This window comes from Euleptes europaea, chromosome 5, assembly GCF_029931775.1.
Source record: "Euleptes europaea isolate rEulEur1 chromosome 5, rEulEur1.hap1, whole genome shotgun sequence".
In the NCBI taxonomy this organism is placed as follows: Eukaryota; Metazoa; Chordata; class Lepidosauria; order Squamata; family Sphaerodactylidae; genus Euleptes; species Euleptes europaea.
The window spans coordinates 12,740,868-12,756,611 of record NC_079316.1 but is presented as its reverse complement, the minus strand read 5'-3'; the positions used below and the strand labels follow the sequence as shown (position 1 = coordinate 12,756,611).

General features: G+C 46.2%; 1 protein-coding gene across 1 annotated transcript in view; it reads left to right on the top strand.

The window, feature by feature from the left end:
* The window catches only part of ATP11B (ATPase phospholipid transporting 11B (putative)), a 97,004-nt gene extending 89,414 nt beyond the window's left edge, over positions 1-7,590 (top strand). Inside the window, 2 exon segments of the mRNA XM_056849791.1 lie at positions 2,962-3,095; positions 7,509-7,590. Coding sequence (XP_056705769.1) covers positions 2,962-3,095; positions 7,509-7,590 — 216 coding nt within the window.
* The last annotated feature ends 8,154 nt before the right edge of the window (positions 7,591-15,744 follow it).

Here is a 15,744-nt window from a genome sequence, read left to right as displayed (position 1 = left end):
CTAACACCTGGGACTATGGCTGGATCTTCCAGCTCAAAAAACTAACCAAGGAATACACTACCCTGGAGAACACTACAGTGGAAAACACACTTCCCGTAGTTGTTATAATAGAAAAAAGGCATTCTGGTACTACAGCTACAATATTCATTGCTGTTCTAACATGTATTTGATGTTTGCAAACGTTCTAGGCAAGGATTGCAGTTCAGGTATTCATTTAAGCATGGAAGTAATCATTGCTTTTTCCTACTAACGTTTAAGAAACAATCCTTGGTGTTTTTCTTTGTACTAGTCAAGTTTCACACTAACTGATAAGCCACCCTCCGTTTCCTTCATTGCAGCTTTGAATATTCTACTGCCGTTCATCTCCCCTGGTTATTGTTGGCTATTGTTAATTTTTCTGCATTATTTCCAGAGAGAGAAACATGCTTCTTCCTTGCCCTGCTCTGTTTTTGGTTACTCAAGCTCCCTGTTGGAATTGGGGCCATTCCGCACAAGATGAAATCATAGTTGATGATGTATTGCTTTTCGTGCTTCCTGTAGAGCGCTTACAATATGGTTGGCAAGGAGCTCTCAAATTTATTTCCGCAAGTCAACCCTGTTAGGGAGGCTGGGCTGAGAGGTGATGATTGGCCCATGGTCACCAAGCAAACTTCGTGGCTGAGCAAAGACTTGAACCCTGGCTACTGTCTAACACAGTGACCACTAAACCATGTGTAAAACTGCCTAGTGCTAGTTGCCCATGGTTGAAGAAGCTTTGGGAAACTAGCCTGCAGTTTGTCTTGGTTGACAATCACATGCCAGCGTGGTGTAGTGGTTAAGAGTGGTAGACACTAATCTGGAGAACCGGGTTTGATTCCCCGCTCCTCCACATGAGTGGCAGAGGCTGATCTGGAGAACTGGATTTGTTTCCCCACTCCTACACATGAAGTCAGCTGGGTGACCTTGGGCTAGTCACAGCTCTCTCAGCCTCACCTACCTCACAAGATGCCTGTTTTGGAGAGAGGAAGGGAAGGTGATTGTAAGCTGGTTTGATTCTTCCTTAAGTGGTAGAGAAAGTCGGCGTATAAAAACTAACTCTTCTTCATCTGTTTCTCTGTGTGGTCACATAGCGAAAAGTCAGTATTTGTTTGTACAAAATGTATTTGTGTGGGTTTGAGCTGTACATAGGATATGAGCCGTTTTCTACACCGAATTAGGACATTTATCTCATCTGCCAGCGGTTTTTGCACTCCCCCGTGGCACCTTATGCTTCCACGTACTACAGATGTGTTTGGATTTGGTGTATGAAAATACAGCCCCTAGTTGAAAGTTTTAATCTGGCCGTTTGTCAATATACCATGTTCAGTAATGAAGAGACCCTGCATCCTAAAGAAGTAGTCTTTAACTTTTCCAGACTCAGGACCCCGCCCCCTTTTAACCAGTCGGTGGCCATGTGGCAGGAAGTCACATGACTTCACTGTCATGTGACAGGGAATGGAAGAGCTTGCCTGTGGGAATGAAGAATCCTCTCCACTATTGACCTTGCTTGCTCTCCTGTTGCTTCTGCCATCATTCATGCAAAGAGAGACAGAAGACACGTCACTCTTGCTCTCTTTGTATTACTATATTCATCCGCTAAATATGCAAAGTAACTGCAGTTGGGTAAACAATCACCCCTTTGGAACAGGAAACAGCGGTAGCAGCCCACCCTTATATAAAGTAGGGGGAAAAATGGCAGCTCTGCCAACCAACCTGAGAGTCCCAATCCATGAGTTGAAGATCACTGTTCTGAAGGATGCCATGTTGCACCTTACTTTTGAGTTGTTCCTCATACTAGATAGATAAATATTCAAATAAAGGAGTGTGCCGAAAGCAGTTCTCAGCCTCCCGGGTCTCTCTCACCGACATACGAATGCAGAGGACTCTTCCAGCTGAAATCTGCAGTGATGCACATGAGCATTTCTTATGTTTTTGGCATGCCAACACTACCATCATTTGGGTTATGTGGCGCTCGGGACGCTGAGTCACTGTATCCGATCTTGCAACTGGTCTGGGACATAATCAAGATAGCGGCTCTCAACTTGTTTATAGAAAGTGTTCTTCGACGAGCAGCCATCTTGTTGTGCGACAGAACGTGCATGCAAGAATGGCCTCCTATTTCTGCCTGTCTGCAAATCCCCACGGCATTAGAAATGGGCAGCATTTGGGGTCTCAAAGTTCAGGTAGCATCAGATGTTGGACGGATGCCATGCAGGTATATTCTTCTGTGCTTCCTGTCTGACGTCCCTCCTCATTGATGTGGCCGTAGCAGTGAGTCGGAAGCTGTCATGAGATCGGTGAAACTCTTGCTAATTGAGGCCACTGTTAAGGTTGAGAGCGGCTACTGGAAAGGGAGGAAAGACGACGATTTGGACGAATAAGTGAGTTGGGCTAGGCTGGTGAAACTTAAGGTGAAAATAGCAGTGTAGTCCTAAACAGAGTTACTGTAGCCTAAGCCCAATGGGCTTAGACTGGAATAACATTGCATAGGATTGTGTGGTGCGCCTAGATGGTGGGTCCTGTTAGCGCAGGGAATAAGCAATCAGGAGGCCAGCATCTGGTTCCCAGACATTTTTAAGCTGCAGTTCCCCCGAGGTGCTCAAGGCAGCGTCTTTTTCTTAACGCGTTCGGTTGGGTGTTGCATCCCAGCTTCTTTGCTGAGGAGGGTGCTTGAGTGGATGGGAAGGCGGCCGGACCCTGACTGCCCTCCCCTGCCATTGCTGTGCCAACTTTTATAAGCTTTATAAAATACAGAAGCGGCCAACGCAACGGGGTATGCCCGATTGGCAAGGAGGACGCATGCGAGCTAGGAGATCCTGCCTCTCTGCGCACCTGAGATTAGCGTTGCTTTTTCAACCGACCATCGGCTGTGTTGGGGGAAATGGGGGAAAGCCAATCCCGCCTGCTAATGTGCTCTTTTTCCTTCCCTGCCCCCCCCCTCAGCTTACTGAGACAGGCCCAGGTCTCAGCTGCGTGGACTCCTTGTGTTGCGTCTCAGATGGGGCGACAGCGTGCGCATCTCTTAGAAGAATGTTGGAACGAGTAACGGGAAGATGCAGCCCGGCCCGGGTCAACAGGTGTGGAATTTCTCTCAATTGCCTTTGCTGCAGACGATTCTCCTATAAACTGGAACACGATGAGCCTGCGGCTGTAGATGTCTAGCACACTGGTGGCAGGTCTCGTTTAATTAATGGCGTGCCACTCACAGGCGCTCTTTCGGGATCTTAAAAAAAATCAGTATGTTTGCTTTGGGGGAGCGCTTTCGATGAGAAGGGAAAGAAAAGAGGTGTCTTTTTTTATTTTCTTTTTCCTGCAGGCTTGTTGAATTAATTTTTTCCTGGTGACACCTTCTGTCTTATCCAGCTACTGCCTGTGCTTTGACATATGTACGAAGCTTCTCGCGAGCAGAGGCTCCCCTCTTCTCTGCAGTGTCAGCCAGTGATCCGCATGGGGGCCAGTGATTGGAATGGGGAGCTTCTGCCTGTGCGCAGCTTTGCACATGCGCCCCAGCCCCGTGAAACTCCACATCGCATCCTTCTGGGTGTGCCTGCACACAGCCGCGTGGAGCTTCACGCCACATGTTTGTGTGTGCGCGTACACATACAGCCGCGTGGAGCTTCACATCACATCCTTTTGTGTGTGCATACACAAATACAGTCTCTCCCTCTGTTTTTTTTACCTCCTCCTTTTCCTTGAAGTTTGATCGCTGCCTATTTTATTCTCCTGATTCACCTGTTTGGGGCTTCACAAATCAGAAAAATACCAATAGGCCTGCCTTTGGTTGATCTCTGTGTGTGCAATAACCATTCACGTTGCAGCTTCTGCTTCTACCATTAAAGGATTGTGTTTTTTCTGCTGAACTATAACTTCCTTGGCAAAAGGAAAGGTTTTAGGGTATTTTGCTTTGAGGGATTGTTTTGTTTTTCATTGGCAGTGTAAAGCATTTTTTTTTTAAAAAAAGTATGCAGAATAGTACTTTTATACTCTTTCTTAAAAAAAAACAAAAAAACTAGACAGCCAAAGCCTCCCAAATTTTTGACGAAAAAATAAGTCGGGCCTTTTCTACTTCTGCTGATGTTTGAGTGCCATTCAGAAACAAGTGCAACGTGTAGACATCTAAAAATAAATAATGGACCCTCGATTGTCTCCAGCAATGTTGCAGTCTCCAGAGTTGAATCCTCGCTCTTGCCGGGCGGGTGTGGGAGTGACAAGGGAGCCAAATAACCCGAAATATTTGAGCAATTAAACGAGCCGCCTTTGGCGTTTGATGCCTGAAAATGCTTCTGATTGACGTCGCAGCCCGCCGCTGCTTGATGCCAAGCCAGGAGGCGTGTATTTCTCTTTCTCATAAGAGGATCAAAGGGTGCACTCAAGCATCTGCCAAGTGTGTGTGTGTGTGTGTGTGTGTGTGTGTGTGTGTGTGTGTGTGTGTGTGTGTATGCTGGTATATATATATGCCAGCTAGCTTCGCCACTTCCAGAGTACAGTTGGACACACATCCAGCAGGGCAGCTTTTCGGCTGATGCAAGGGCCGCAAAAAGAATCCCTTCAGCTCACTAATGCTCGGTTGTGGGCGAACGCAAAGACACGTGTGGTTTCTACATGAGCGCTATGCCCCAGTTCATTCCGCGATGCTACTCAGGTGGGGTTCCCTTCTGTGGGGTTCCAGCAGAAGCTTGAAAAACCCCTGCTAGATTAGTGGCTATTGGTGGGGGTAAAAGCTGCAACATCCTTTGTGTGATTGAAAACAAGTAATGGGTCTGTTCTGCCAATACTGTCTGTCCTGACTTTACTTTCCTGTGTTGACTTTGTCCTCTGTCGTTTGTTTCCCTGTTTTGTCTTAAAAAAATAATACTTGCATTAACCCCAACGTCTGTGGCTCCCTCTCTGACCTTTTCGTTACTACAAGTAAATAAATTTTTATAAAATATAATATAGAATATATATTTCTAAAAAACCTCACGTGGTATAGAAAGCAGGCACAGGTGTATAAAATGAAAGTTTTCCTAGACTTGTTAAGTCTTTGGGTGGGCTGGCACTAACCTTGCTGTAGCAGATGCTGCTTAAGCATATTTTCGCCTCTTCGTTATTTTCGGCTAGCGAAATGCCTGCCCTTTTGATGAGTGGAGAATGTGTGGATGGAGGGCCTATAGATTGCAGAGATACTTTTTTGGGGGGTGCAGTGCATCTAATTCAGTGCTCAAGGGCACATTGCAACCGCCCCCCACCGCCCCCCCGCAGGCACCTTGTCAGTAAAAGTTGGACCATCCGGTGTCAGGAGTGATAGAGTCTGGAGGAGATTGGGCTTCTTTTCTATAGAGCCTCCAAGTGCAGTGTTTTCCTTTTCCCCATAAACAGCAAATACCAGGAGCTCACTTCGGTGTGAGAAAGCAAAGAGGTGCATTTGGAAGAACTGTTGGAGGGAGGGGGCCCTAACCCTCTTGCTTCTGATGACCCCAGTGAAGAGGGCTTGAGTCGGCCCCTGTCTACATAGCCCTGCCTTGGGTTCCATTTCTTGGTCATGATACAGCATGGCAGAATGTTGAGAAGCAACTTTGGTATATATAGTTCAGAGGCCTGCGAAGAATCATGAAAGGAAGAGAATCAAGATTTTGGAATCCCCCCCCCCCATTCTTCCCTTTCAATATACTCTAATATGCTTGATCAGGCCGATTTCCCTTCCTCCTCCCTCTGTCGTCTTTTTCCTTCCCACCATAAGAGATTAGATCACAACTGTTTTTCTGCTATGTCTAGCACAAGGTAGGTACAGTAATCTGCTGTATGTTCAGATTTGGATGAAGGGTCTGAGGGCTTTTGCTTTTCTTTGTGGGACATTTTTAAGTGGACAACCAGCCTGATGTGCTTGAAGTCTCATATTTGACATAATAGAACATTTTCGGGCTTATCAACTGTCTCGTTGCGTGTTCCATTAAAAAGGAAAACTGCATAGAAAACCTAGCAAAGGTTCCTTTGTAGGACCTTTCCCAGATTTGTAGGACCTTTCCCAGATTTGACTTGATCAAATCAGGTCTGATCTGGCAAGATGTTCATACAGAATTCTCTCTAGAGCATGCAAGGTCCTCATTCATTTTAATGGAAGATGGCCACACCTCATGAATTTTACTCTCTGTCTCCTTATGTGGAAATAAATGGGAAAACTGTTCTGGGTGACGGAGCTCCTTACATCATTGAATCAGGGCAACAGGTTTCAGTCAGACTGAACTGAGCTGGATTTAGGCTGAGATCTTACCAGCCCAACCCCCTCAACAGACGTTGTGTCTGTTGTCAAATGGAATACATTTTCCAACTTCACTTTAGGTTCCCTTGGACAGTGTGGGAGGGCAGGCCCTTGCTTCGATAGCATGGCAAGGAACAGCACCCACTTCTACCACATGGTCCTAATGTGGTCACACCTTCACCTGCAGTACAAGCAGGTGTGGACCAGGTGAAGGCTACAGTGCCATTGCCATAGGTCTGAGGTCCATCAGGCCAAGTGCTTGGTCTCAGTCTTTGGGCATACTCCATGATGCTTAAAGAAGAAGCATTTCCACTGGTGAGTTTCCTGCCCTTAATGTTCTGTCAAATATGCAGACTGGTGTCCGAAATCAATGCTTGGCTGTATTCTGGATGGAAATTCTGATCATATCAAAAGATGTGTAAATGCTTGGAGCGGAGTAACAATAGATTGGGCCCTTGAAATCTCTAATGTTATAAAAACGCTGTTTGCGGGAGACTGTTCTTCTGATTCCAAGCCAAAGAATTTGCATGGCTTTTCTAACTTGCCAAAATATGTTGCTCAATTGTCTTCCATCAAACTGTTTGTCATTACATCAGTCACTAGAACGATAATCTCAGGTTACATTTTTTCCCATTAACAATACATGTTCCCATTGTCGTGTGCTCAGCAGATTTCAGGCAGATGGGACCAAGGAGAGAAACACTTTTCTTCCATTAATCTTTATTTTATATTTTAGTCTCCAATGTTCATTCTTCCCCACCAATTTTCCAGTTATTGTGCTAGTTTGACCCCCCCCCCTCCGCAAAAAAAACATACTTGGTGCAATCTAGTGTGCATGTTTAACCCATTAGCCAGAGTTGGGATTGTTGTTGCTTTGGCACACACTTCTATGGGAAGAAAATTTTCTGTGCACCATAGAAATACCTCTGGGGAAAACTTCTGCACATACTGAGCTCTGGATCATGGCCACAGTCTGAAAGAGATCTCTTTTTGAAAGGAGATTTGCTTCTACATAGCTGTGGCCAACATTACAAATGTTCCCAGCACGCACTCACAACTTTAGGGAAGTTGCCATTTTCCGCATCTGCATGTATATGTACCTCACAGACAACTGAATTTTGAAGCCCAGGGGCATCAGAATAAGCAGAGGCCTTTGCCTCTACTACCCCTTTTAATCTTTTAACATTTTTATCTTAAGTTCCACCTCAAAATACAGGTTTTTAGTCAGCGAAACTTCTTTCTTGTTGTTTAGATCATGGAGCGCTTCGGAGCCATTCTATACCACCGACAGCAGCATCTTGACACTTTCCGCGATGGACTCGGTCACATGTTGAGGCTTTGTCTCAGTGTCTTGTGGGAAATACCTCTGTCCTGGGTTACAAGCGGGCTCAGGGCTGAGTCCCCTTTTTTGGCAAATGTAACAGACTCGAGAAGGGCACCGTAAGAATGGAAATGGAAACAACCCCACTTTCCCCAAAAGGGTTAGAGAAGATGTTTAGGTGACAGAAGATTTTTAGGTGCCTGTTTTCTCAATGTTGCTGTGCCAACCGTTTGAGTGGAAGGAGTGACATTTTGCTTGAGATGTTATTGTTGGGTGATGTCCAAGGCGTCCCACTCAAAAACTGCAGATTGGAAAGTCCCAAGTAACAGTTTATAACAGTCGCCACTGGAAAAGGCATTTATTGAAGTAGGCTGGTAGACATGAGGACACACCTGCTTTGTCAGGGTCAAGTCAACCAAGAATAGTATCATGGATTCCTTAAAAGAAAAAAGGGAGAGAGATAAACTGCTGTCCAAATATTCGTAGCTGATACGAAGATAATCAAGATCATGATGAGTTAATACCCGGATCGTTAAAAGTAGCATCTTCATCTTCACTCATTGGGAACTGAATATTCCTCACGGAGAGATTCTGAACAGGGCGAAATGCAAAAAACCCAAATTGAATTAATTATATTCTTAGCTCCCAAGCTTTACATCATTAAAAAAAAATTACAATGGCATTTTTGGGGGGGAAGGACCTTTGTATATCTTTTATTTCTCTGAATATATTTATTTAGCTGTACTGGACTCTTGGCGAGAGTTCTCACATTACCCTTCTTATTTTTGCCCGGGTTGTAAAACGAATCGCAACCTGTGTACAACTTATACCCACATCATTCAGAGCTGCATAAGAGCTTCTATTACCAAATAGGCCACCAAACAAAAGAGTCTGTCTTTGGGCACCCAAAACTCCCTGTCTACACGCACCGTAGGTTCCCTATTTTTTTCCCCCCTAGCGCTACATTTCCCGCATCTCTGGTGATAACTGTAAAAAGAAGATGCATGTCATGATGGGACTACCTAGCATCCCATTTCCCTGTTGCCAGTTCATGGTGTGCTATTTGCGAGGGCCAGGGAAATTCCAAGCATGACATCATATCCCGTGCCTTCTTTCATCAGACATTATCCAGCAGCCATGCCTCCCAGTCTTTGGGAGTCCCTTCCTTCCCTCTCAGTTTTGAGGACACCTTAGAATCATAGAGTTGGAAAGGGCCATGCAGGCCATCTAGTCCAAACCCCTGCTCAATGCAGGATCAGTCTAGAGTATCCCTGACAAGTGCTTGTCCAGCCTCTGCTTAAAGACTGCCAGTGAGGGGGAGCTCACCGCCTCCCTAGCTAACTGATTCCACTGTCAAACAACTCTTACTGTAAAAAAAATGTCTAATATCCAGCTGGTACCTTTCCTCCTGCAATTTAAACCCATTGCAAGTCCTATCCTCTGCTGCCAACAGGAACAGCTCCCTGCCCTCCTCTAAGTGACAGCCCTTCAAATACTTAAAGAGAGCAATCATGCCCCCCCTCAACCTCTTCTCCAGACTAAACATTCCCAATTCCCTCAGCCTTTCCTCATAGGGCTTGGGATCCAGGCCCCTGATCATCTCTAGCAGCGCAGGTGAATCCTCCCCAAACACATATGGCACATGACAGAATCTTCAGGATTTAACACATGAAGCCGCCTTATACTGAATCAGACTATGAGTCCGTCAAGGTCAATATTGTCTACTCAGATGGGCAGTGGCTCTTTGGCCTCAGGTATGGGTCTTTCAAATCACCTACTTACCTGGTCTTTTAACTGGAGATGCCGGGGACTGAACTTGGAACCTTCTGCATACCAGGCCTCTGCATACTCTGCCACTAAGCCACGGCCCCTCTCTAGTTGAGCCGTATACGGGCCACGTGTGAAGGAATAATTCAGTCCTTTTCAACCCAGCACCCAGCAGGATATGTCTGACCCTCCTGCACATGCACAAACTCTTGCGCGGCTCCCCTTCATAGCGGTGGAGCTTTCATGGGAAAACTTCCCAGTCAATTGTGCCCCTGGAGATCTGTATATCTGCTGTGTTTCATCACTTGGTTTCTTTTCCTCCCTGTCCAATATCATTTTTTTTAAAAAAAAGAGGCCCCTTTCTCCATATCATTAATCACTCATCCATCCATATTGTTTCCATGTTTGTTTCATTTTTTATTTCAATCAACCAGTGAGGAAAAGCACCAAGCTTGGAAAAGTAATCCAGCTCCAAGCATTTCTTGAAAGCCATATGTACAATTGGGGGGGGGGGATGTTTGAGGTGTTTGCGTTTTGTTGAAAGGCTCAGAAGTGGAATGTGGTGGTGGTGTTTTTGGTACCAAAGATGCACAACTCTTACGAGAAGGTGATTGACCTTTTCATTCTGTTTTTAAACTTCCCGTATCTCTTCCCCTCTCTCCTGCCCTCCTCAGTGTGTGTAAGGGGACTGAAGACGCACGCATTTAAACACTGTGAGGAGGAGTATAAGAATCCATCTGTCCGAAGCAGGTATCACTTTCTACCTGAGAGAAATCCAACACGATTAAGGGTCTCTTTCATTGGATCGTTGGTCTTTGTATGATAAACAGAACACGGGTCAAATGGAAGCTGAGCAAATATATTTTGAATCGGACCACTAACCTTTTCATAATTTCACCTTTTTAAAAAAAAATGTTTTTTTGTGTACTTTGGTAATTTGATTTGTTTTGTTTTAGGTTCAGTCCTAGGCAGAATTAGGAGCAGAGCAAAAGGAATAATTGAACTCAGTGTGGCGTGAATGAGTTATAGCATAGTGGGCCCAGTACTGGTAATTATTGCGCCAAGCCATGGCAAAAAGTGGGCTGGATTTCCTGCATTACTGTTTTTTCCTAGAGATGGGATGAGTTCCATAAGTCGCTCGAGGGCAGCTCAAAGAGATTTTTCGCCGATTAGGGCCATGGTAACATGCCTCATTCCATCTGGCGGTACAGCGCTTACAAGTTTCTATAGGATTCCCAGTCCAAAGCTCTAGGGCAGCGGTTCCCAAACTTTTTGAGTCATGGAGCACTTTTCAGGAGAGAAATTCGTCATGGAGCACTATTTTTCACCTAGCACCTATATACTAAACCGAATGACAGTAGTGTTTTTCTTTCCAACCTCTTCACGGAGCACTAGGAGATGTTTTGCGGAGCACCGAGTGCTCCGTGGAGCACAGTTTAGGAGCTGCCGCTCTAGGGGAACATCATGTGCGTATGGTGCTCCTTCAGAGCTGGAGCTTCTGCTTAGCATCAGTGCAGAGGGCCACTGCAGGGGCCTCTGACGCGAGGAGCTGAAATTGAAGTCCTGTGCTTTCCCTTGAGCAGTTGTCCCATTGAAAGAGCATGCCTTCATTGCTCCCTTCTCCTGAGGAGCTCATCGGGGTGCGCGTAGAAACCACCTCCTCATTTTAGCCTCACAACAATCCTGTTTGGTTGGTTATGCGGAGAGGGACTGACCCAAGGTCATCTGGTGAGTTTCACAGCAGCATGTGCCGACTCCTAGGCTGATACTCTCACGACGACCACATACACCGGCTCTCCTTGCCTGGCTCAGGTTGTAAACCTGCTCGATGGGGTGACGGTGAGATGAAGCGACTCAGAAACTCCTCCCTTCTGCGAAATGTAATGTGAGAAATTACTCCATCTTCTCTACCTGAAGTGACCCTCTATGGATTGTTCTCAGGGTGGCTTTAGTGTGCCTGAATAGCTGTGTATATATATTTTTCCTGAGTGGTGAAATCTGTTTTTCTGTCCACCCAGAGCGCCATGCAGCGCAGCCCCCTGCTTATGATGGGGGGCTGCTTCAAAGATCACGTGAGGATTCTGGTTTTTGTGACTGCTCCTGCCACTGTTATCTTGCTATCACTAACAAGCTTGGACTTCCTTCTGCTGCTCTAAATGTTTCACTTAACCCATTTGGTAACTGGGATGCAAGTTCTGTAACTTCTCGCTGTAAGCGGCAAAGGTGGAAGGAAAGGGGCATTCCTCCTCCTTTTCCTCCGCCAGCAGAATCTGGTTGCTCGTAAAGAGTGCTTAAGGCACAGGTTTTGATGATATAAGGCCCACTGGGGGAAAAGGACTTAAAATACCCAGTGAAGATCCTATTGTTTTGAGTAAGACCAAGAACCTGTTTAGATTTTACAAACCACCCCACACGAAGGATGCAGTTGCCATCCCTCCTCCGGAGTGGATATACGGCAACCTGGCCTGACCCTGGATGCAGTTGCTGTGTGAAATGCAAACTGTAGCCAGGGACACTTCAGATCCGACAGCACTTCCTGCAGGCAGCTGCACCCCTAGGACCATTGTGAACTTAGGCAGATCATGAGAGGGAGGGCAGGAAGGGGTGTGTCAGTGTTTGGCTTTCGTGGCCCTTTCTGACATGCAGGGAAATGCCGATCACCACTTTGGGGTCAGGAAGCAGTTTCCCTCCAGGCCAAATTGGCCAGGGATCCTGGAGGGTTCCCCTCCCCCCATCTTCTAGGCATGGAGTAGGGGTCACTGGGGGTTTCCTGCATTGTGCAGGTAGTTGGACTAGATGACCCTGGTGGTCCCTTCCAACTCTGTGATTCTAGTTCCAAATGGAATGGGGTGTAGACAACTCCCCTGGTGCCCTTGGTTATATCCATTGCCCTTATTGCTAAGCGTGTGCACAGCTTCTTGGTGGAAAATGGGTGTTAGGATAGATCAACTTGCATAGTTAGCAACCTTTAGCGCACACTCCCCCCCCCCCATGCTGGGTACCCGCAGCATGTGAGGATATGTCCATGCAGCTATCCTTGACACAGACCTCGCATCAAGAGGGAGAGCAGTTGTTGATATTAATCCACCAGGCTCCTGCGGTGATGGGCTTCCCTCTTACCTTAATGGCGATGGGGCAGGGGCACACCCCACCCTATGCATTTAGGTGAATGGAGAAGCATTTGGGGGCAGGTTTTCCCCATCCAGTGCCCCTAAAGATTTGCTTGGAGTGTCAGCAGCAGCAGTTGGAAGGTTACCATCGTGGGTTTATCTCTCTTCCCCCCCCCCCCCATTCTTTATCTTATTCTGACCATGGGTGTTGTAAATGCATTGAAATTCCATAACCTTCTACAGATAATAGAGCAGAAAGGTATCTCTGGTTGAAAAAACACACATGGTGTGCATGGTAATGTGCAAGGACATAAAACGTGAATGCTTTTGAGATTACTTGTAGCCCCTGTTCCCAGGAAAGGTAATCCTGCTGAATCCAGTGAAACCCAACTATCTGTTATTGGGCCAAATACGTGCTCAGAGAAATGGCAGTCTCACTTGATCTTAGCCAAAAGCCTCATTTAGGGGCCTCATTTAGCGGAATAAAAGATGTACAACCCTCTTCTCTTCAAGCAGCCAGGAAAACTTTTTTTATTTTTTCAAACGAGGATTTCTTCAGATATCCAGGAGACGTTATTCCTATGGCGCCAAAGAGTGTATTTCCTAAAATGTGCTTGATTCACTTTGCTGTTGGATATTTCTGCCCTTATTGGCATAAAGAAACCACGAGCCAACGTTAAGATCCTCTGTCACGGGGTGGAGGTGCCACGATCATCTCCTGAAAAGGCCCCGAAGGATCTGGTCGCAAGAAGCGCTGCGCGTAACTTGTGGGAGCTGTTTCGAATTCTGAACTTCGCAAGTTAGGTGTAGGTGCATTGCCAAGCGGAAACCTTAGCAATAATCGATACCAAGAACTCTTAACCACAGTCACTGTGGCCAACACCTCAGACGTCCTTTTTAGCTCTTCTGTGGAAGTTTAATACGGCGTGCTTGTTGTACTGCTCTGCAAACATTTAAGGAAATTATATTTATTGAATAAAACTTTTGACTTTTGATTGGCTTTAATTCTCTTTCTTGTTTAAAGAACTGTATGTCTGATTTACATTGCATGTCCTGAGCTTTCTACAAGGGCAGACTCTGCCAGCTTCATCCAATTCAGCCATTGCAGACACCCAAATTTCCACGCAACAGGCCAAAGGACCCTGACCCTGTTGTTAAAATCTTTGTTGAATGAACGTCCCATTGAGGAGGATGAAGTGACCTAGATAGCGTCTCGCCTGGGAAGCAAAATCCAGTTTCTGTCCCCAGTTTGTGAATTCACAAGTTCACACAGAATTCACAGAGGAGCGTGCCTATTATATTAGTTGCTGTGGAACTCAGGCAGGATGCTGCTGCAGTCATCTTGTTAGTGGGCTTCCTAGAGGCACCTGGTTGGCCACTGTGTGAACAGACTGCTGGATTTGGTGGGCCTTGGTTTGATCCAGCATGCCCTTATGTTAAGTGAAATGGTTTATGCATGGGAGGTTTACCTGAGGTTCGTTGCTCGCTGGACCCACATTTTCCTGTTGGGAGTCCATGCACCAATAGTCTCTAAGGTCAAATAAGGAAGTATTTGAATCCCCGCCCCTTGAAATGCTGCTTTGTAATTGGCTGTAGTGAGAGAAAAGCCCACCCCCCCAAAAAAAACCCAATTGTTGCACTAATTGGATAGCAGAGGAACGGGAAGTCCCGGGATTTGTGAGGGCTGGCAGCGAGGTCATCTCTAATGGACAGAAAACTCATGCATAACTCCAAGGAACAACAGAGACCGGGGGGGGGGTGAATGTGAGGGAAAGTACCCATGCATAAACGACCTGAGATGCCTGCAGATCTCCTTAGTAGGGGCAAACCGATTTCTGCATACTTAACAGGTTTATAACTGGTCTGAAAAGGAAGCCATTTACTGTGCTCATTTGCAATAATAAAAAACACAACAGCTCTCAGTAGGCGGAGCACCTGCTTCTTAGGTTGCAGAGGGAGGCAGTTCCGCCCTTAGCTATGGCTTCTCCCTCGGCAACCCTGCTGTTCAGTTTTCACAGAAAGCTCCCTTATACAGAATCAGACCCTTGGTCCATCAAAGTCAGTATTGCTTGCTCAGATTGGCAGCAGCTCTCCTGTGTCTCAGATAAGTCACATCAGCTACCACCTCAGCCTTTTCACTGGAGATGCTGGGGACTGAACCTGGGACCTTCTGCATGCCAAGCAGAGGCTGTACCCCTGTACCCTACCCGAGTTTCTCTTGAAGACACAGTATTACAGTGATGGGCAAGGCATTTTGGTGACAGAGGGGTCAACCAGGGTGAGCACCAGGATTCAAAGCGTATGTGGGGCAGTTAGATGGGCCCAGCCTCAACAGCTGCTGTCTTCAGTCAAGTTGCAGGGTTTCGCATGCCTCCTGCCTGGAAATAAGAGGCAACAGCTGGCAGCAGCCAGTATCAGATTGATTTGATTGTGTTAAAAGGCAGCTGTGTAGCTCACATCAACAAATGTTCCTTCGCTTTCGCTATGTTAAGGGAGGCTTCTGTCTAAGGTAAACTGCCTTGGTCCTTCGAAAGATGAAAAGTCAGTCTTAACCTGAGGCTAAATACAATTGTGTGTGTGTGTGTGAAGTGCCGTCAAGTCGTTTTTGACTCATGGCGACCCTATGAATCAATGTCCTCCAAAGTGTCCTATCCTTAACAGCCTTGCTGAGATCTTGCAAATTGAGGGCCGTGGCTTCCTTTATAGAGTCAATCCATCTCTTGCTGGGTCTTCCTCTTTTCCTGCTGCCTTCAACTTTTTCTAGCATGATTGTCTTTTCCGGTGACTCTTGTCTTCTCATAATATGTCCAATTAGCTATAATTAAATACGATCCAAAGGGGAAAGAGATGCTCACATACTTCTTTGAGACACCTTCACAATAGGCAGGAAGGGTTGTGTCAGTGTTTGGCTCTCGTGGCTCTTTCTTACATGCCCAGGGTAATGTTGATCACCCCTTTGGGGTCAGGAAGGAATTTTTCTCCAGGCTAGATTGGCTAAGGATCCTGGAGGGTTTGGGGTGTTTTTTTGTTTTTTTTTGGCCATCTTCTGGACATGGAGTAGGGGTCACTGAAGGCATGGGGGGGGAAGTAGTTGTGAATTTCCTGCATTGTGCAGGGGTTGGACTGGATGACCCTGGTGGTCCCTTCCAACTCAATCTCCCCAAAAAACAACTCACCTTTGCTTATTAAACCCCATTGTGAGTTAACAGGCTATTTAGGTAGTTTCAAGAGAGAAGCCATCTTAGAGGAATTTTCCAGTTCCAGCTAAGTCCACTGTTCTCTGATTCTCC